The 23,310-nt window shown below is 44.4% G+C and overlaps 1 protein-coding gene across 7 annotated transcripts in view; it reads left to right on the top strand.

The window, feature by feature from the left end:
- PHACTR1 (phosphatase and actin regulator 1) overlaps positions 1-22,060 on the top strand; it is a 302,761-nt gene extending 280,701 nt beyond the window's left edge. For 6 of the 7 annotated variants that reach the window (XM_045006116.1, XM_045006117.1, XM_045006118.1 and 3 more), the window contains 4 exons: positions 8,324-8,464; positions 12,454-12,530; positions 17,060-17,130; positions 21,456-22,060. In XM_045006116.1, the coding sequence (XP_044862051.1) occupies positions 8,324-8,464; positions 12,454-12,530; positions 17,060-17,075 (234 nt within the window). In that variant the 3' untranslated portion in view covers positions 17,076-17,130; positions 21,456-22,060. The remainder of the gene's footprint in view (positions 1-8,323; positions 8,465-12,453; positions 12,531-17,059; positions 17,131-21,455) is intronic. The other variant, XM_045006115.1, reaches the window with a different exon arrangement.
- Positions 22,061-23,310: the final 1,250 nt, after the last annotated feature.

Raw genomic sequence — 23,310 nt, 5'->3', positions numbered from 1 at the left:
GATCTGATGTATCAGAATTAACGACAGCAAAGAAACCAGGGTCCAGGAGGGGGTGTCTCTTGCCTTGCCATTTTTCTAAACTCTCCCTTTGGTAACTTTAGAAATGACACACCTGGTTTTCAGTGTTCTGGGTTCACTTTCTAGGAGAACGATTACCCTGCCAGCTCTCCATGGTTTATTAGTGTCAGCAGTAAATACCTGGCTAATCCATCATCTGGACAGACAATTTAAAAGAATCAGACAAGCTATACCATCTGCATCCTGCCAGTTCCCATCCTGCCAGATGCATCCTGCTTCAGATTCATTGGTGGTGGTGGTGGCTGCTGCTCAAAGAGCAAGAGGAAGTAAAGTCCACAATCTGGTAACGCCGTATGACAATCTCTGTTTAAGCAAGGCAGCTCATCACACTGTCCAGAGAGAGAAATGCTGCTTGACAAACTCCCCAGATGTGCAGAGACCACTTGAAGAAGAGTGAAGTTTACTCACCTGTAACCTGAGTTCTTCAGGGTGGACTCTGCACATTTGCACTCCCTGCCCACCTCCCCCTCTTCCTCAGAATCCTAATTTCAATTTTGTCCCTGCGGGGGGAGGGGGGGATGAAAAGAACTGAGGTGGTTGGCCCATCAGGCACCCATGGTATAGCCCTGCCCTCCAACCATTCAGAGCCACAAGGAAGGGGGCACTCCAACAGACGCTGCTACTAGAAGCTACCCCAGTATGACCTGCACCACTGGCATATCCAATGTGTGTGACCGTGAAGAGTCCATCTTGAAGAATTCTGATTACAGATGAGTAACCTTCCTTTAGAGATTCTGAGTCATCGGGAAATGCTGCAAGGAATTCATCGTCTGTTACCGGTGCATGACTTTTGATGGAAGCTGGGGTGGATAGTATAAGAGTAAATTCCCCATTAGAACTTCCATAGAACCCTAAGAAGATGATGAATAAGTGACGGGATACGGCAACATCTTAGGGCTTGTCTGCGTGTGGCGAAAAGCCCATAATAGCTAGTACAGAAGAGCTATTCTGCACTAGCTTCCCATGTGGACACTCTTACTCCTCACTAACAATTCCTTAGTTGGTTGATATAGGTTTAGCCACTTTGGAAGTGGATTAATCTAAACCCCACAAAGGCACTCTTAGTGCAGAGTAAGAGTGTACATGGGGAGCTAGTGCAGAATAGCTATTGCACTTTAAATTCACATCCTTGCTATTTCACACTGACTTCCCCATGAATTCCCTGTATAGACAAGCCCTCAACTGCTGTCACAGTAGAACTTCAGAGCAAGTTCTGCATTTAGTTGCATACCCAGTAACATCCCCAGGGCAGATTGCTGAACCCTATGTTATTCTTGGCTATACAGGGGATCGGTGGTTTGGTTTGCCAACCTGAGGAGACAGCACTTTGGTTTGTTTTAGCTTGCAAACGGGGTTGTTATCAAAGGTTGAAATTAGCTGCTGTTTTATCTCCAGAGTTCCTGACATTGAAAGAAATCTCCTTCTTTCCCCGCCCCTGCTTCCATACAGGGGGCTGGTTCTGATCTCGTTTACACTGATGAAACTCTATTGACTTCAGGAGAGTTCCTCCTGATTTCCCTATTGTGAGACCAATATCCAGCCCAAGGGATTATACTCCCCAATATTCACACACACATACACCCTGTATACACCAGAAGGAGGAAAAGATACATGCATATCTCATTGGCATCACAAATGGGAGCAATGAGAATTCCCTCTGCCCATATTTTATGTTGCTTTAAAAATGTTAGGGCTCATTCCAGATATTGACACTGAAACCTGTACTAGTGAACACCAGCTTTTTTAGGAAACTTCCCATCCTAAAACACTGCCCCAAAGCATCCCTAAGCACACTGGGAGAAAGCTTAGCTTCATTAAAGTCTGTAGCAAAACTTTCATTGATTTGATGAAGCCAGGACTTCATCCACTGGATACAATTCTTCTCCATCTTTTTTGGTAGCCCACCTTCATTAAGCAACCAGTTTTGTCAGGCTCTTGACTGAATATTTGAGGCAGGTTTCACTGTTTTTATAATGGTCACGTAACCCACCTGACCATTATGAGGAGGCAGTCATCAGTTTTGCTAGTTGTCCACTAAGTAGTTATTTTTGACCCAAGATACTGTAGCTCATGAGATATAAACTAAATTCCCAGCAAAGGTCTCAGAGCAAATCACCTGAATGTCCTTGCCATGAACAAACACTGAAGTGGTATATACTGTTTTTCTGCTTAAGGACACAGTCTTGCAAAGTACTGAGCATCCTGAACTGCCACTGAGGTCAGTAGGATTTGAGGCTTCTCTGCACCTTGGAGAATCAGACCCACTGGGAGCTGAGGATGCTTAGCAGTGCACAAGAGGTGCTCATCCTGTACAGTACTGGACCCAAAGAGAGACTGTATATAACAGGACTTAATCGAAATAGAGAACCAAAATGAATTGCTAACAGATCAGTATGTTAACTATGTAAATAACAGCCGTATTTATTGCTGCCTATCTAAAGCACACACAGTAGTGGTCTCTTATTTTATTTATTATTATCAGATCCTTATTTAGTTTAACATACTGAGTATTTAGTGTATGTAAATATGAGTTTTATTATAAAAATTATATATGTGAATATGTATAATTATTAATATTCTTCGTATTACCATAGCACCTATGAGCCCTACTCCTAAGCTGTTCAAGCCTTTGTTGCAATTTTGAGCTAACACACCTCAATGAAATAAAGTTCAAAGTTCCATGGCATTGAAGCCGCTTGGCGCCTGTGCCTCCTGGACATGTAAGAAGCACCACCCATATACCCACACACCAGCTTGGCGCTGTATGCCACAGTGCATCAGACAGCATCCTCGTGTCTACCTCCTGCAGGGAAAATAAGCAAATTATTTAGTATAGCAACATCGCCCAAATATTAAACCAGGTTAAATGTGGGAAATGGGCAAGGAGCTATGAAAGAAAAACAAGTGTATTAAAAAAAAAACCTTCCCTCACCCCAAAACGACTGCAGTAATTTATCAGTCAGAGTCTGTAAAAATTGACTTCAATGTTTCCTTTGAATCCATCTTTTAAAAACTGCATTTAGTTTACAGGCTTTCATCTTTTTGATCAAATGTCCTCACCTACTATATAAATAGGGTATTAAATACCAAAAAAAAAAATCTTACTTTTAAATAACAACCAGGGTCTGTCATGAACTGACAAGAGCTCAGAAATGAAAAGATAACACTGACACTTCATCCTTAATTCATGTTGTGGGGAAAAGAGGCACTTGAGGCTAATAAAAGATGGAGTGTCAACCTTATCTTTGAATGTCCTGGCTTTTCGTTCCAGCCTTGATGTTATTTAAATGTAGCGGTGGTTTGGGTATTTTCTTACTGGTTCATTTGCGGTTTAGATAAAAATTTAGAGGCGAGAGAATCATGTTTAACTGCTGCAGAGCTGCCTGAACAGCAGTGCTGTATTGTTAACAGAGTTGACAGCATTTGTTTTTCTATTATTTTAACAGGTAGATAACCCCTAATACATAATTTACAATCATATTTGATGTGAGCTGTAATACACAGAGAGAAGGACCATCTACAAGATAAAAATTACCATGGTTACAGCCCAAACATGTTTTGTTTTTCTTGCTTTTGAGGACAGAAAAAAACATGTTCAAGAACCATGTATTAACCCCGATATGGGCTCTAAATGGCTCCTTACCATGTTTTGCAGGTGGTTGTTTTGCTTTTTCTGCCCTGATAAGTAATAAGAGAGTGTGTTTATAACATAATCATGTTTCAGCCAACTTTATTGGTTGTGGTTATCTCTACTGTGTGGACAGAACCACAGAGACAGTTGTACTTTATACACATTTCTCTTTTCAGCTTGACTGACAAAGTACTGTGTATCCCAGAGATAGCTTTGTATTATTGTCTGGAACAAATAGTTCACAAAAGTAGCAAAAAATATTGTACAAGCCAAGATGCACTGTTTTCAAAAAAACAAGATGGCCTGCGATGTTATTAGCAGAGTTTAGTGAAGCCCCACTTGGACATCACAACGTACATTTTCCCCGCCCAACCCAGCATGCTCAGTGTCTGCAGTTTTTCCTGAGCGTGGGATTGGGCATAGGCAGTAGCTACTTTTCTCAGGCCACTGTTAGTACAGTTAGCGTAAAAGCGATTGAATTGTTTTAATTAAATACACACCTCAAAATCCTCCCATAAAACTCTGACTTCATATCAAAGATGGTGTGAGAGAAAATAGCTGCTTTTAGGATCTCTGCAATTTTGGCTGCATCAGCAATATTCTGCAAATAGTAATCTTTCTTTTTTCTGTTGTAAACCAATAAGGTCCTTCCCTATTAAATCAGCCTTGCATAAAACTATTTTCATCCATACAGTAGCAGCAGCATAATTGGGACCATTGAAATGGTATCATTATTAAGTATGGGCTTTTTTTTTATCTTTGTTCCTTCAAAAAGCTTAGGAAATGTAACATTGAGGAAAAAATGTTAACGTAACATTGGAGTTGCACAGAAATCACAAAGGGTAAATTTTCAAACATCTAAGTGATTTTCAAAAACAATTTAGGCGCTGTAGGGAGCCAGGGTGGCTTCCCTCCGAGCCTGAGGGTAAAAAGCCACTCTCTCAACCTGAGTGGGCGGGGCCAGGCCAAGCTTGCTCCACCCCTCCCCTTCCGGGGGGTGGAGCAACAGGAAGTACAAAGGGCAGGGCCCTTAGCTCAGTCAGGGCAGCACCAGGGAGGGAGGCAGATGCAGACTGCACGCTGCTCCCTTCAGACCCTGCTGCCACACCAGGGGAGGCCCTGGATCAAGGGAAACCTGAGCTGGAGGAAGGACTGGGCCTACCAGGACTGCCTGCCGCCGAGTACTCCGACGAACTGGAGGAGCCAGAGCCAGGGGGAGAGCTTGAGCTGCCAGCAGCGGTCTACCCGGAGGAACTGGAGGGACCAGAGGGATGCACAATCGGGTAGGAAGTAGCCCAGGGACAGAACGACACTGCGGTGAGTCTACGTTGCGGACAGACCCCCGCTAACCCAGCGGCGGGACCCTCGTCTCGCCCCGGTCAGGGCCCTGGGCTGGAACGCAGAGGTGTAGGGCAGGCCTGCGTTCCCCTACCCGGCCAGTCCACCTCAGGAACCGGGCCCCGACAGCGCTACCGACTCTTGCCGGCGCTCCCCTGCCTGAGGGGCGCGCTACCGACTCTCGCCGGCGCTCCCCCGCCTGAGGGGCGCGCTACCGACTCTCGCCGGCGCTCCCCTGCCTGAGGGGCGCGCTACCGACTCTCGCCGGCGCTCCCCCGCCTGAGGGGCGCGCTACCGACTCTTGCCGGCGCTCCCCCGCCTGAGGGGCGCGCTACCGACTCTTGCCGGCGCTCCCCCGCCTGAGGGGCGCGCTACCGACTCTTGCCGGCGCTCCCCCGCCTGAGGGGCGCGCTACCGACTCTTGCCGGCGCTCCCCCGCCTGAGGGGCGCGCTACCGACTCTTGCCGGCGCTCCCCCGCCTGAGGGGCGCGCTACCGACTCTTGCCGGCGCTCCCCCGCCTGAGGGGCGCGCTACCGACTCTTGCCGGCGCTCCCCCGCCTGAGGGGCGCGCTACCGACTCTTGCCGGCGCTCCCCCGCCTGAGGGGCGCGCTACGGACTCTTGCCGGCGCTCCCCCGCCTGAGGGGCGCGCTACCGACTCTTGCCGGCGCTCCCCCGCCTGAGGGGCGCGCTACGGACTCTTGCCGGCGCTCCCCAGCTTGAGGGGCGCGCTGCAGCCGTTTGCCGGTGTTCCCCCTGCCCCGGGTTCTCCCGAGACCGGCCGGGGCTCAAGCCGGCCAGGGGGAAAATAGCTCACCACCGCCCCTAGCGGTGGTAGGCCAGGCGACGCAGTTTACAGGCACATAGGAGCCTAAAGCTCATTGAAAGTCACTAGAATTTAAACGGGGAGGTCTGTACGGCCCAGATCCTCAAAGGAATTTAGGCACCTAACTCATATTGATTGATGGCCTAAATACCTTTGAGGATCTGGGCCTGTCAGTTTTGAATATGGGACTAAGGCTCCTAAGTCACTTAGACATTTTTTTATATGTTGCTCTTCGGCTTATGTGAAACTTTTAATCAAAATTAAGAAATGCAAAAGTTAAGATTATCCCAGCACTATTAGCTTAGCTATGTTGCACATGTGTAGTATTTACCATTTCTGGTTAACTGGGTAGCATTATATGTTATGTATATAAAATGTTGAATGGCTTACTCAATCCATTTTAATGCAGCATTTTGAGTTGGTGTAGAATGCCTTTATAATGTTGATTAATTTTGTTGGAATTCCATATTGTTTCACAATTTTCCACATTGTTTCTCTATTTATACTATCAAATGCCTTTTGAAAGTCGACAAAATTGATGGCAAGACTGCCTTGGAATTCAACTATGGTCTCAATAATCCATCTCAGGGTGAAAATAGGGTCTGTGCACGATCTCCCTTGTCTAAATCCAGATTGTTGTTCACGTAGGATGGTATCCATCTTTCCTTTCATTCTGTTCAGGAGGACTGCTGCTAATACTTTTCCTGTGACAGATAGAAGTATTACTCCCCTCCAATTTGAATAATTGTTTAGATCACCTTTCTTTGGTACCTTGATTATGATACCGAGGGTCCATTCTTCCGGCACTTTCTCCTCCATCCATATTTTGTTGCATTTCATCACAAATGTCTGAGAAGAATATTGGGAATAACATATAGAGATAGGCAGACAAATGAAGAAGTCAGAAAAATTACTGGACATGGCACCCTCTCACAAGTAATCTACAAAAGAAGACATCAGTGGCTGGGACATATGCTGAGAATGGAAAAAGAACGCTTACCAAACACCACCCTTGAATGGAAGCCAGAAAACACAAGAAGAAAGAGAGAGAGGAAGACTGTGAATAACATGGAAACAAACAGTTCTGAACGACATCCAGCATCTCAACATGAAATGGGAAGATTTGGAGAGAAGGGCAGTTGACAGGCAAGGATGGCAAATGTTGGTAGCCCGATGTACAGCAAAGCACGGGACGGACTAAGGTCTAAGGTAATATAAAATGTATTTTGTGCCATAAGGCTTATTGTATGGGCAACATGGCCAAATTAAAATTGCTATTGGAACTTTAACTTTTGCAGTTTCTTACATACTGTGAGTTTAACTGTTCAGCCATAATGCTGGATTAATGGAACTGTTTGCATCGAATAGTATATATAGTCTCTTTAGAAAAGTACATATAATTCCAATTGACAGTAATGGGAATTCTGTGCATTCAAAGAGAATAAATCCCTTACAGCCAAATTCTGCCCTTCGATACATGCACATAGCTGACTACGGTATATGTGGACTATGGGCATATTATTTCTGAGTTGTGTTTTTAAGCATGGTTGGCCTACATTTCTGCAAAACTCTGAAAAATTGCTTCGGAACAATGAAGATGGTTTCTTGACATGATGCAATATGTGCCTGAAATTTTTTCTTGTACTCAATATAATCTGTTAAAAATCCAATATACTGTGACATAAAATCAAACTAAAGCATAAAGTGAAAAGCTAAATGAGCAAAAGCCATCCTGCCTTCCTTTCCATGAGGTATTACAATGGTAAGTAATGGCGCTTTGTCACCTTTAGCTCATAATTCAGAAGGGGATAGGCTCACTTCCTCAGTCTGCAGCCTCCAGTGCAGCAAAAGAGCACACATCACAACCCAGGAGTGGCCGTGGGGGGTGGGGAGGTGCTAGGGTGACCAAATAACAAATGTCAAAAATCGGGAAACTTTTTTGGGGGGTGGGGGGGGAATATAGTTGCCTATATTAAACAAAGCCCCTAATATTGCAACAGTGCCAATAATGTTGAGACGTCTGGTCTCCCTAGGAGGTGCATGAGGGTGGCTAGTCACCTTTGTGTTCTCCTGATCTGGCTCTGCCTGTGCCTGTGCCTGTGGTTCCAGCCACAGTCCCTCCCCAACCTACTGCCCCTATTCCAGCCGTAGCAGGGATGGCATATAAGTTGCTATGCCGGCTCCGTGCCACTGAAGGATCTTCCTGCAACCAGCTACTCCTACTCTAGGGCCCTTTTGCACCCTCATATCTAGTATTCAGAAGGCAAAACAGTGGCTTGTCTTCCAGCCACTGAATATGCAGAAGGTAATTAAAACCAATGAAGCTGGCCATGTTACCTTTGGGACCTACTATCATTATGATCATTCTGCCTGTAAAATAACTCAAAGAATAGCACTGGTGGGCGGGGAGAAATTAAGCTTTGGTGCCCTTTCTCCCCCTGTTCCTGCAGCTGAGCCAAAGGCCCACAGTGGAAGAGCTGCGTGAGAAAAAGATCCTCATCCGCTTCAGTGACTACGTGGAAGTGGCAGATGCTCAGGACTATGACAGGAGGGCGGACAAACCCTGGACGCGACTCTCCGCCGCCGACAAAGTAAGCCCAATGAGTTTAGGATCTGGTAGCAGCTGTGTATTGATCACAAGGTTCAGTAATGCTGGTGTGACATGACACTGCAAACAAGGGCCTAACCTCAATTCAGTCTCCTTCCAAAGGTGGCCAGGGGAAAGGCTATAATGGCTGGTCTGCCCACAGATTTTGTACCTGCATAACTATGCTGGTTAGGAATGTGATTGTAATGAATATAGTTATGCCAGAACATTCTCTAGTGGAGTTTGGTACATCAGTTATTCCTATATTGTACCACCACATTGAGTCTGTGGTGGGAACTAGCAGCAAAGGGCTTAATGCCCTGACATTATATAAATAACTGAGGTTGCAGAAAGAAGGTGGACTGTAGTCACACTTCAAGCTGTTTCCACTTGTTTCTTTGTCCTACTACGTAGAGTGCAATGTCTGCCTCAAGCAGAGACAAGGTGATAGCGTCCACAAAGTGAGAGAGAGAGAGATTTAAACTTTTTATCGCAGTTCTCAAGACAGACAAGACTATGGGCCTGAGAAATGTTACACCCACTCTTTGGCCCCTTTACATTACCACTGTGATTTAAAGGGTCCATAGTGTAAATGAAAATCAAGATCTAATTTTTTTTTTAATGTGAAACTGTGTCAGCCCAGCATGTTATCACCAGGCTGTGTAGTCCAGTGGACAGGAAATAAGACTGGGAGCCCTGATTTCTATTCCTGGCCCTACAGCTGACTAACTGCAATTAAGGCTTGTCTACACGGGCATGTGTTAGCAGTTATACCAGTATAGCTAAACCAGTATAGTTATATCAGTATAGCTATCCATGGGGACATTCTTATTCTAGTATAAGAGTGACTTTCTTCAGTTTAGCTTTAATCCCTTCCAAAGCAATGAAAACCAAACCAAAAAAAGCCTTACTTATTCCAGACTAAGACTGTCCATCCTGGGCATTATGTTGTGCTACGGTAACTATATCAGTTTCAATTCACATCTTGGCTTATACTAATATAACTTTCCTTTGTGGACAAGCCCTTAGTCAAGTAACTTAACCAATCCCTACTTTATTTTTTCTCATCTATAAAACAGAGATAATAATGCCTGTCCAGCTCTGTAAAGTGTTTGGAGATCTCTGACTACGTACCAGTGCTAAAGTGCTACGTTCCAGTGTTAAAAAAGAAAGTAAATATGGGGGGTGGGGGGGAATGAAGCTTGGACCCTTATTTATGGTGTATGTTGAAGGCCAGTCTGTATTACTGAGTTCTGGCGGTTGCTGATCAAGACCTCCAGCAAAACAGAGGAAACAAGACTCGATGTTCCTTCTGCATGTATAAAGGAGCAAAAAAAGTGCACAAATCTATTTTTCCCTCTTGTGGTCAGGTCCTGTGGAAAATATCCTGATTGCTGGCATCTGCAGTGCCTGCGTTTCTACATCATCATTTGCACCATTTAAACAAAAAATAGAAAAACAAATGGAAACCATCTCTGACAAAACCAAAACTCCCCTATTGAAGATTATTCCCCTCCACAGCTACTGTTCAATAACTTTCTGTCTTCACGGACCAGGGCGAAGATTTATTGCAAAAATGTATTTTTCTAATGGATTTTCTGTTTGTCAAATTAATCTTGCTCTCCATGTTCTGGATGTGCGGAATTGTGTTCAGTCTGACTTCATCTTTACCAACTGTAATGGTTTGAGGAATAAAAAGGGCATGTTAAAATCTCACCAATAGATCAGGAATGCATGGGGTAATAGATTTCAGACCTTGTGGGAGTCAGCCGCCTGTGTGGCCCTTCACAGTCACTTAGGCCTGGTCTACACTGTGTGGGGGGGAAGATCGATCTAAGATACGCAACTTCAGCTAATAGCATAGCTGAAGTTGATGTATCTTAGATTGAATTAAAATGACTTACTTTGTGTCCGCAGCTCCCCCGTCAACTTTGCTTCTGCCTCTCGCCGAGCTGGAGTTCAGCAGTCGACGGGAGAGCGATTGGGGATCGATTTATTGCATCTACACTACATGCGATAAATCAATCCCCGATAGATTGATCGCTACCCGCCAATCCAGCGGGTAGTGTAGATGTACCTTTAGGCAGCAAATCTGTCTGCTGAGGGCAGACCCTTGAGCTGCTGCATAAACAGTCAGTCTTTTCAGTGATAGATAAGGCACAGCCTGACAGTCATTTCCAAAGTAAATACAACAACAACGCTGTATGGAAAGAGCACAAAGGGCCCAGTTCTGCAGCCCATGCAAAGAGTCGTGCTTAGGGCTTGTCTAGATCAGAGGCAGTGCTAGCCCATTGGGGGCCCTCAGCAGGAATATTTTGGGGACCCCCTTAAGCTGCTCAGGGCCCTAAGCAATTGTTAGGCTATGTCTACACTGCGCACCTTACAACGGCATGGCTCTACCTCTGCAGCCACATCGTGTAATGTGTGCTGTGTAGCCGCTCCGGCGACAAAATAAACCCACCTCCAATGAGGGACGGTAGCTTCGTTGTGGGAAGCACGGCTGCTGCCGACGAAGCGCTGTCCACACCGGCGCTTTTCGTCCTTAAAACTTTTGTCATTTAGGGGGGCGGTTTTTTTCACACCCCTGAGCGACAAAAGTTTTAACGACGAAAGTGCCAGTGTAGACAAAGCCTTAGTCTGCTTATGCCTAGCGTCCGCTCTGGTCTAGATGAAGGCAGTTTGCCCCTGGATAAATCACACTGGCACATATCCCCTTTTGCACTGATGTAATTTATCTGTATTAGGAGGTTATACCAGTGCAGATTTCCTTAGACATAGCCCCTCCTCCCATGAGTAGCACTTACCGGTGGGACTACTCACATGAGTAAAAGGTTTCATAATCAGGCAGTAAGGTAGAAGCATAAACAGAAGACCAGCAGGGGAAAAAAAGTCAAAGTTAAAGGTTTTTCGATCTTAGGCTAAACCATCAACAGTGAGGCTGCTTGGAGGCTAGACATTCTTCACTCTGGGCCCAGCCCTGACCCCCAGAAGTTGCAGGATTGAGACTTCAGTGATTTGGGTGAAATACTATCCAGTTACTCTAGCTATTTTAGGATTTGGTGCTATTTCCGTTGCTTAGTGCCATCCCCTGCTGGGAGTTCTTTTGGCAGAAAGAATATTGTTTTAAATAAGTAATGAAGCAATCCAAACTGTAAGATGTGTTGGGCTCCAGGATCATCAAGCCTCATTGAAAGTCAATGGGACTTAGGACCTTTTGAAAATGTTTCCTTGTGCCACAGTTGCCCATGCCTTTGGCACTTCTACACTGGAAACTGCTATGTGCTCTACGTAGGACCACCCTTGCAGATCACTCTGAATTTTCTGCTAGTGCAGAATGCGGCCATCTGCCTGTTAAGCAACAGGACAATATGAGCATTTGGCAGTCATGCTTTTTGCCCTGCATTGGCTTCCAGTCTGCTGTGGGTGCTGCAATTCAAGGTGCTGGCATTTCTTACGTCTTACTTATATGCCCTGCTGCAGCAGTTCTGTTGACTGGAATGGTCTTGCTGTCCAGAGGTTGACTTAATAGGGATAAGCAGCAGGGCATTCTGTGTGAAAGGCATTCAGCTCTGGTACTCTCTCCCTAATGGTCAGGCATAGTCCAAGTTTGGAAACCATTCATCTGTTCCATATGGCTTTTTGTTCATTTTGCTTTTGCAACATATATGTGCACCCATTTGGGGGGTATTTATTTGAGGGACCAGAACTAGGACCTATGTCAGCATTGTTTACAAATAAGCTCCCCTTCTAATAGATACAGCTCACTGAAACATTCTTCTGCTCTTGTCTTCATGTGATTTTTAGATTGGGTTTCTCTCTCTTTTTTTTAAGAAATATTTTAAAGAGCCTTGTATATGCTTTCTCCTCTACCTGTGAGAACATCGTTTATGGCCTCTTTCCTGCTTGTTAAGCAAATATACCATTTTGAATAAAAAGTGAGCTTATTTTGATCTCTTTTATTTGCATATTTACTGGTTTCTTTGTCATTTGCAGGCAGCCATTCGAAAAGAGCTCAATGAATTTAAAAGCACTGAAATGGAGGTTCATGAATTAAGCAAGCATCTAACAAGGTTGGATGAGACTTTTCTGTTTGTTTGTTTTAAGAGTAACAATTAATAGTGCTGATTTCCAAAACATATAGGCATCCTCTTTCCCAAACACGCACACACCAAATACATAGCCACACACAAACAGCATTCACAATCAACCCACCACTCCAGACATACGCCTGTCAAGATTACAGGCTTGTATGCAGTTGTGTGTCATTTCTGTAACAATATTTAATCTCTTATTTTTTATTTTGCTTGTTTAGCAGGCTGGTCATTTTGCATTTCACTTGTTCTGGTATCTAAAATAAATGGTGTTTGTGTCTGGAAGGAAAAGGAAAGCAGAAAGGTTGTAACAGCATTTCCTGTTGCAGAGCTCATACATTGTAGGATGCTAATGCACTGCAATGTGAACACAAATCATATAGAATGCTCAGGTTATTCTATTGCTGTGTTTCAGTTCTTTCCATAGGCAATTTAGGAGGAAATATCAAACTCAGCGTTATAATTGGCACTCGTTCATATCCTTGTAGGCAGTGTGGGCAGAAAAGCCCTGAACTGAATGAGCCAGGAACCTGAACTAACACGCTCATCCATAACAATTCAGGGTTGAGGCACATTGGTGGATTGGGAAGCTTGCCTCACCATTGTCCATGCTGCTTCTATTCTGTAATTTTCAGAGGTGTTAAGTCCCTGGAAATCCAGCTGAAGTCAATGAGAGCTGCAGGTGCTCAACACCTCTGAAAATCAGGCTCTCTGTGGTTAGTAAAGTCCTACACTAGATTCACTTACATTTATTTTTCATAGAGTTTTTTTTTCAAATAACCATTGTAGGAATTCATTTCAAGAAAGAGGTCTCGTGCAAATCTCTTTCAGTTAGTACTTTAGGAATGCCCTGGAAACACATAAGGCTGAATTAATTTTGCATCATGTGGATCTTTATTTACATACATTATAATTGTGTTAAAATTTATTGCGTAGTTTATGCACACATTCATTTGCAGAAATCATCCACCAGCTAGCACCACATTATTTAAAGATGTGGAAAAAGGAGTCAAATAGTAACAAATAAGAATGTATGTGTGTGTTGTCTGGCTATGCCTAAAGAAGAAGAGGAGACATTTGACATGGGTTTAATCAGGCCACAACTTTATTATTAAATGTCTGAGACTACCTGGTAGATAACAGTGTACAGTGCAGGTAACCCCATGTTTATTCTGTAATTAGCTGGGGGGCTTTTACCAGTTCCCCCGTTTTTTCCCTCCAGATCCCTCCAGCAAATCCATTTCCGGGACCTTACCATCCACACACACCCCTCGTAGGAGGGTTAAGGTGGGCTATAATGGGAGGTTGGCTCCTTGCCGTACCAATCATAGGAGTCCCCAACCTCTCCCTGTTCGTTCCTTTAATGAACATCTCTTTTGAAGTTCTTTTCCAAGCCATTTATCCTGTCACTGTATACCTTTCCTATGGAGTACCTGCACTGGACATCCGCCCTACACTTAAATAATGAGTTGTGACATATAGCCTACCGCTCATCACACCATGCATGAATAGACCTCTTCCTGAAACCCACTGTGGGGAAGGTGGAAAAAAAACCCAACTACACCCAAGCCAATATGGTGGTAAGGGAAATATTCCTTCCCAGCCCCCCTAAAAAAGGGGTGGCTAGAATAATGCCCACAGCAGGTGTTGACCAAACCTGGTATTTTACCACCTAAAAGGGAGGAAGGGTGGGTCCTGCTTCAGCCTTAGTCTGTGTAAAAAGGAAGGCTTCAGGTGCTGAGCTGCCCCTTTTAAAGGTGCAGGGCAGTCATTTGCAAGAGACAAGCAGCTGCCTTTGAAGCATGAAATCTTAGGCCAGTTCCAGTTTAGTAGTTGCACACAACGGTCCATAATCATCTCTGACCTAATCTTTTGACATCTCAATGGATTTACACTAGAGTTGAGTTTGTCTTGCTAAATTCAGCCTCCAGATGTGAGATACCTGTAACTGGTTACGGTTCTAACTGGTGCCAAGCGCTGTCAGCTTCCATTGAGTGCTCAGCATCTCACAAGATCAGGCATTAAGTCTAGAAGCATGTGGCTTCATCTACACCTAAAACTTAGGTTCACCTAGGTACATCGCTCAGATTTGTGAAAAATTTCTAACCCGCAGTGTAGACACAGCTAGATCAGAAGAAGGATTCTACTATCCAGCTACTGCTTCTTGAGGGGGTGGATTTACTACAGCGGTGGAAAAACCCCCTTCCATCGCTGTAGTAAGTGTTTATGCTACAGAACTACAATGGCACAGCGGCAGCACACTGGAGTGCAGACATACCTGTGAAACTTAGCAAATTTAGTTTGCAGGGGGATTTGCGTGAGCCTTCTTTCAGTTGGGTTCATGTGGGTTTGCATCCAGAATTTTGCTTCATTTCCAAATCTTGAGGAGACCATTCATCTGAAATCTCTTGAATTTTGTCTGATTTCCATTTGAATCCATAAGCTGGGTCTGATTCATTCAAATCTAGCCCTGGGCTCACTGAAAGCTAAGCCCAGCATACTGGAAGCTGGAGAAAGGTTCATCTAAAGTTCAACAGGGTTGTTGGAGCTGTTTGTCTAACCAAAAAATATCCACATAAATGAAACACACTTACATGAAAGAGTAATTCTCTTAAACTCAGATAAGTCACCATTATAAAATCATTAGCAGGGTAATGATCTATTTTTGTCATTAGGATAATGACACACATGCTGGGTAAAGGATATGAGTGTTGCTCTTCTAGAAGGATGGATACTTTAGCTGAGGGTAGAGTTAAAGACCAACACTTAAAAAAACAAACATACATAACTGGAAACAAAAGCCTCTGGATTAGGGTGACCAGATGGGATGAAGAAAATATCGGGACACATTGGGGGGGGGGGAGTCTCGCCGGCAGAGGGGGGGGAAAAGAAAGGGAAAAAAAGTGGAGTCCCGCCGGCAGAGAGAGAGAGCAGAGTCCCACCGGCAGAGCAAAAAAAAAAAGTGCGGAGTCCTGCCGGCAGGGGGGAGGGGAAGGAACGAAGTCCCGGAGTCCCACCAGCAGGGGACAAAAAAAACCAGGAGTGCGAAATATCGGGACAAATTGCGTCCCGACCAAACATCAATCGGGATGCAGGACAAACGCCTAAAAATCGGAACAGTCCCGATTTTATTGGGATGTCTGGTCACCCTACTCTGGATACATTACAAAACAGTCCCTGCAGAGAAGCTGCACATTTAACTTCAAATGTCTCTTTAAACTTAAACGTTAATGAATAATAATTAAGGCTGTGAGTCTGTCATGGAACTCATGGATTTCGTGACTTTCTGGGACCTTCAGGCCTTCTGCAGTGGCCAGTGCAGCCAGCCCAGGGGCTGCCCGAGCTGCTCAGGCAGCCCCCGGGCCAGCCGCTGCTGGGGCAGTCTTGGGCCACCGTGCCCCCGGCAGCAGCAGGAGTTTGGGTGTTTGAGGGGGCTCAGGGCTGGGAGTTGGGGCACGGGAGGGAGTGAAGGCTCTGGGCGGCACTTACCTTGTGGGGGGGCTCCACGGAAGCGGCAACATCCCTCAGCTCCTAGGAAGAGGTGTGGCCAGGCAGCTCTGCATACTGCCTCTGCCTGCAGACACTGCCCGCAGCTCCCATTGGCCACGGTTCCCAGTCAATGGGAGCTGCGGAGCCGGCACTCAGGGCAGAGGCAGTGCACAGAGTGCCTGGCCATGCCTCCGCCTAGGAGTTGAGGGAGGAGGATGTTGCCTCTTCCAGGGAGGCACGAAGCCAGACAGGGAGCCTGCCGGCCCCGCCAACTTCCCCCACCCCCGAGCACCAGTAGGGGTCCTGGGCTACCTGACCCCAGCACCCGTGGCCCCCTTCCACCCCCAGGATTTAGTCAGGGGTATATAGTACAAGTCATGGACAGGTCATGTGCCGTGACTTTTTGTTTACTACCCGTAACCTGTCCATGACTCTTACTAAAAATATCTGTGACTAAAATATAGCCTTAATAATACTTTGAATTTATGTCAAGTCTATTATTTGAAGATCTGAGGGCTTGCCTGCAAATGAAAATTATTCTGGAGTAAGGTAGGCCGTGAATTTAAAGTGGAATAGCTATTTTGGAATAACTACTTGTCAACACACTTATTCTGGAATAAGAGTGTCCACAATGAGGAGTTATTCTGGAATAGCTATTCTGGAATAATTGGTATGTAAACAGGCCCTAAAGTTCTGATCCAAAAATGCTAATTGACTTCAGTGGGCTTTGCATCAGGCCCTGAAAGCCTTATAACAACTCGGTGAGTTGGGTAAGTGTTAATGTTGCTAAACCCCTTTTTTCAGATAGATAAATTGAGAAACAGGGAAGTTTAAATGACTTTTCCAAGGTCACATATTGAGTCAGTAGCTGAGCTGAAAACAGAGCCCAGGAATCCTGGTGTCCAATGCCATTGCCCTAAACCATTAAATAATGCCACCTCTTTGATGACATATAATATGTATGTGAGAACAAACTTGTTGCAAAGTATTGAATTTTTCATTCATCCTTTCTCTTTTAGGTTTCATAGACCGTAGCAGTTCAATTCTACTTGACTACTATGCCATCTTTAAAACCTAACTAAAAAGAACCGTAAGTGCTGGTATTATTCACTTCCTGTTACGTACAATGTAAATCTTCTGAACTGCCTTTTTAAAATAATTAAATTAAAGAGATAAATGAAAATAAGGGGGGGAGAAGCAAAAATGGAAATTGTACTTACATGTGATGGGTACTGCTACATCATCAGACCTGCTGGCACAAGCTTCGATAATAGAAAATACCTCTGGTGGGAATCATACCAAGAGCTGGCATCTATGTTTATGACTTCCTGGCATGTGGATTCACCATATTTGTCCAAGCCCAGCTGGTAATGCGTCCATTCTGTCTTCAGTCACCCCCATCCTTGCAAGCATCTGTCGCCTGACTCCAAAGAAAACTGAGGCACTTGGTGGTGGTCTGGGAATGACTGTGCTGGGTGAAGCCTCCAAGAGGCCTGCAACCACGTTAAAGCACTTTTAGTCCAAACACTTCATTCAGTTTAGGAGCACCTTAGAAGGACAATGAGGGAGGAGAACTGCTCTCAGGACCTTCCCACTTTCCAAGTACAAAGAAATTCACTTTCCCTGGAGGAGTTTGTGACTGGTTGATCATCACCATTTCGGTTCACAAGAACAAGAACAGCATTCCTTACTGAAGGGTGGCTTCGCTCAATCAACTTTTTGTTTTCCAAACCTAATTATGACTCCACAAACATTAAGTAACGATAATATTGGTAAATAACAAGCAAAAGGCACCGCCTTGACATTGTGTAGTCATTTGCACCTGTGCCTAGTAATTGTAAAGGCGTGTAGAGCACAATCAAATCAGAATAGCTGGGTTTTCCCTCCAGTTCACACAGGGGTAAGGCAGCAGTGAGTCAGGTCAAAGGTCTGGATTCCAATAAGGTATCCATGGAATATGTATTATTCTGTATGTATGAGATTTTTAAAGGGCAGATTGGGCATGTAAAGGCCTGCACTTCAATCATATTGAGAATAATCTTTTCTTGGTTCTGGTGTAACAAAAATATACTATTGTATTGTTATGGATGGCTCAGAATTGTCTGCAGTATTTAGAACCAAGGCAATAGGCAAAAACCCAGAGGCTTTTTTATACTGGCATGCTTTTAACTGTTAAAATGGCCACTTACGGCTCAGTACTGCAAGGGGATGATCACTCTAGCCCTGACCCAGCAAAGCACTTAAGCATTTGCTTAACTTTAATTAAACATGGGAGTTGTCACTTTGAAACCAGTGAGATTATTCAGATGCTTAATTAAAGTCAAGCACATGCTGAAGTGCTTTGCTGGATCAGGACCAGAGGGTTCAGCCCCTTGCAGCATCCAGCCCTGACGCAATATAAGCCTAACAAGCTGGAAACAAATGTCTGTGATTCCATCCCTTATGAGAAAACATACTGCTGCACTCTATATAAATGGGCCAAAACGCTGAAGTAACATTACTGTAAATTGCAATGCTCTGGATCAAGTCTGTGGAATAATATCAAATGTTGTTTTGCTTTTGAAAGTCTGTGCAGGGAGGCCAAGGTTTTCTATGACAACGGTATCTTTTGCAGGAGTTCACGTGCACACACAACCACTCACCCTTCCTCCCATTCTTCCCTGGAGTGCCCTGGTAATACAGTACCCACCCCCTCCACTGATTTCAGACTAGCATCAGATTGAGGTTGCTTTAACAGGTGTATATTATGTGTCCAGTTATGTGCAGAGCACACTCAGCTCCTCTTGGACCTGTTTCTCATCCCACTGGCCCTGGTGTAAATCAGCAGCAACCCCATCTAACTCAGTGAAGTTACATTCGTATAAAGCCCATGTAAATGACATCAGAATAATGCCTATTGATTTCATTAAGGAACTGAGGCTGATCAGCACCTGCCAGGATTGGGCCGTATCTGAGAAGAGTGGAAGCATTTCAGTCTCATCTGAGTCACCCATGTGACTTATGAGTGAGCATTTGGGGAATAGTGAACATCTGTTACAGGGTGGAGGGCAAAGAGCACCTCAGCCATTCCCACAGGAGCCAAAGTACTGACTGTTGCCCTTTTGCCTCGTTTCTGTTTGAGGTAATAGGTCTTTGAAGTTATTACCTGGCACTGTTTAGTGGTTTCACAAGAGCCTAAAAATAAAGGTGAATCCTGCATCCTCATCACACGCACAGGATATACTTACCTGGACTTGTCAAAAGAAAATAATAATCCCAATACGCTCTGGGAGAAGAAGATTTATCTTAGACAGAGGAAGCCCTGCCTTCTGTATAAATATGATCTGCCAGTGACCAGTTCTAACTGACTTGACTGCAGGACATTGCAGATTAAAGTTAGTGGGGAAGTACAATGCAGTTCCTCAGACAAGAGTTCACCAGCAGTGAGAACCTGATGTTCAGCATTATCAGCACAGTGCAGGAACAGCAGAGCAGGTATCTGCCTAGCACATATTGCTGCAGGGTTTTTTCCCTGAAACCACAAGTGTGCATATTATTAAATTCACTCTCTCAGATGGCTTGAAAGAAGAAAACAAAGGTGTTGGCATTTGTATGTGCATATTGCATTATGAAATGGCCTGGTGACATGGCTGCTTCAAACAGCTGCAAGCCCCGGGATTCAGAATGTGACCTCCCACGGCTGCCCACATGTCCTGGCTTCTCTGCCTGGTTGTCTGAGGTTGAGTCAGATGGGAGGGCCGAGGAAGCAGCAGCAACAGAAATTGGAGTATTCAGAACTTGTGTGTTGGTGGGAGGCATTAAGGAACGGGTGGATTTGGGTTTCTTGTTAAACAGGAGGAATGAGAGGCTGAGATAAGGGGATAGGCATCAAGCTGTTGCTATCACTGCAGACCTCTCAGGCAACACTAAGCTGCTGGTGGAGGAGCGCACACCGGAAATGCCACTGTAGCAATACAACCTGTCCCTTTTGTGTCCGGGCCATGCCGCAACCCCCAGTACACCTGCAGGTCAGGCAGCCGGACTGAACTGGCCCTGCTCAGTGGTTTTCTAGTTTACAGTAGAGACCTCGCTCTGGATATGGTCATAATATTGCTGGAGATAAGGAATAAAGCCAGATCCCACTGAACTCCCAGGAAGTTTTTTTCAGGATTTGCTTGGCACTGAGACAAGATGTGGAAGGCGCTTGAGGTATTATTCCATTTGCCTGATATTCTAGCAGAAGACATTGCAGTTCCGCTCTGATCTGAAACAGTGGAACTGCCATATTTCTCATGAGCTGCAGCTACAGCACATTGCAGGGGAATCCAGGTGAAATGCCCAGCATAGCAGCATCAGTCCATACTACACAGCTGACATTTCTTCTCCCCCGAGCCTGAGGATGTTTGGGTGTTTAGCAGGAGTGATGCACTGACAAGGCATCTTCCTGAAAGGTGACTTGTTGGTGACTGAACACTGCATTGTGCCCTCAGTTTACTTACATCACTCCGATTGACATTCATGGACGTTTAAGAGAAAAATGAGGGCAGACTATTTTTTAAAAAAAAATCTATTTTCTGCAGAAGTTGAAATGCTTTTCCCATCAATACTCTGCTAAAGCCATGTCCACTGAGTTACTGTACTGGGGATTCCATCTGAAAAAAGGAGTGAGCTTTTCTTAAAAAAAAAAATTGGCCAAGTAGAGCTAATAATAAAACAGATAATTTTTCTACTGAACGTTCAGTTATCAGCAATGAGTTTCATTTGTATTAGAAGGATTTATAATCATAATAGCACACACTTCACTTTAACTGGCTTAAAGAAACAAAAATAGGTTGGTGAGAGCAAAATTTTCATCTACTCATCATTGATTGCTAAAAACTATGTGGAGGAAAAAATGACAATGGTGAAAAAGAAAATATATTGGTAATAATCTAATGAATCAATGTTAATACTTACGAGGTGTAATGCAACATCTGCTCTAGAACTTATGGAAATATTAGTGGAAAATTGAAGGGGAAAACACAAGGAGTTGTGGTAAAAATCATAAAACTTCTAACTAAATGTTTTGCTTAGTTTGAGAAAGTCGCACAAACTACTGAGAAGTGATGGTGACGTCTATTCCTCCACCTCCAGGCCGGAAATAGTGTAAAATAGAGCTGAGTGAACTATTCATAGTGAACAATGTACTGTGCATTATCCATTTCAGATCGGAGTAGGTTTCAGGGTATATATAAACTCTTTGGGGCAGGCCCTGTACCATCTTTGTGCATCTGGTCCCTAGGACACGCTACCAGGAAAAATAGTGAATAATAATAATAGGCTTCTATTTTTACTAATTTATTTATTTGTAGTTGTTCAATGAACCCTTGAGAGGTTTCAACCTCAGGGTTACATGCAAGCACTTCACTTTGTCATTGACTATTCTCTCTTCATCAGGTGTGATTGGTCACCTGAATAACATGTTACTGCTTCTGCATGCCGACTGGACAGCTGAAACTTTATAAACAGAAGGAGAGCACTTCCAAAAATGACCAGCAAATACTTACATTCAAACACAGATACCCAGGTTCACATGCAAATAGGGTTATGGCACGCAGAACATCCATCCCCAAATGTTCCTGCAAATAAACCCACTTGGTACAAATATCCATGGAAGAAAAGGATGAAAACTTGGCCAACAGAAATGGTTATAAATGATCTTTCCCACTGCTCACCCAGTGATTTAGTATCACTTCTATTAAAACAAAGTATGTGAAGGGTACATTAACTGCTTTTCCATGCATCTCACATACTCCAGAACCAGTTGCATTTTCCAGCTGATATCCAGGTGTATGTACATAGTTTGTCTTTGTATAGGAGTGAATGTGGTGACTGTCAATCATGTGCTCTTCCAGTATTGTAATTTAACAGATTATGACTGTATGAAAACAGTGTAAATAACTAGAAGAAAAAGTAAACTGGATCTCTATGTCCTAGATTTTGTACATACAGAAACTGCATGGTATTTAAATTATTGTTTGTCTCTGATGTATGCAGTTTCTTTAAAAAAATCATTTTAAAAAACCTTTCCTGATCTTGTGTATTTTATTCACCTCCTGTTATATTCTTTGCCAGATATCCCCCCCGCCCCAAAAAAAAGGTACTTTAAGTTAAGTTACCAGCCCTGGGACTGTAAGCACTCAGCACCTCACGGTGTTAGGCCTGTGAGGGAAAAATGATTGTAATCAGGATGACAGATCCTCAGAGGGTGTAAATTAGCATGGCCCTACTGACTTCAGTGGAGCTATGCCAGTTTACAACAGCTGAGGATCTAGTCCACCATCTCTGGGAAGGCTCAGCAAAGAAGACTGAAGAAGATTGGCTGTTCACTCTGCAGCCACAATTGTCCCAAACACCAGTCTAATAAACACTGGTCTTCACTGCAGAAATATCCCACTCAGCATGTTTTTTGCTTTCCTTCGAGTGCAGGAGTCACATCTGTAGTGGTCTCCCCGTTCTGGAAATCTCACACACACACAGAAGTTTGGTATTAGATAGTATTAGAGCAGATTTTGATCAGACAAGCGCAATCAGCAGCAAAGGCTCATTACAATTGAGCAAAAGCCACAGGAAGAGAAATACTCATTCAGTCTCTTGCAAGTGCCTTTATTCTTTATAAAGGTTGCCGGCTTGACAGCACTGCAGAGGGAAATTTCCTATCCATGAAGGGAGAACAACTTGAGGTGCTGAAGTACAAGCTTCCCCACACTTCACTATTAATATTCTTCTGTACACGGATGTGACGGTAACACCCTCACCATGCCCATGCAGTCCAGGGTAATTTGTGATGTGAACTAGTGTCCCCAGAGAGCTGGGCTAAAACCATCCAGGATAAAATCCACAAAGGTATTTAGGCGCTGAACCACCACTTTGTGCCCCTGAGATTCTTAAAGCCCCTGTTCAGTTGCTGCCTAACCCTCTAGGCACCTAAATGTCTGCTAGTAAAATCCCTTAGTTGCCTCAGTTTCCGCCAGTGGGCATACACAAAACTGCCTAAATCCCGATGACACCAAGCTTCTTGGTACTGTAGTGGGATGCCTAAGACCTGGTTGGATTCTCAAACTGGGTGTTTCCCTGCCAGTCTTGCCTGCAAGGCCTGATCCAGTAGGCATTCTCAGAGCATGCCTCACCAGCACAAAAGAGAACAAGGGTGACCAAATGAGCAATTTTTGGGGCAGGCTGACTGGCTGGCACGTGTACTACAATAACCAATAGCTCAGTAGCTGAGACACTCACCTGGGATGTGGGACAC

The sequence above is a fragment of the Mauremys mutica genome, chromosome 2 (genome assembly GCF_020497125.1).
Source record: "Mauremys mutica isolate MM-2020 ecotype Southern chromosome 2, ASM2049712v1, whole genome shotgun sequence".
Classification (NCBI taxonomy): domain Eukaryota; kingdom Metazoa; phylum Chordata; order Testudines; family Geoemydidae; genus Mauremys; species Mauremys mutica.
The sequence above is the reverse complement of the archived record's forward strand: the minus strand, read 5'-3'. Positions and strand labels throughout refer to the sequence as shown.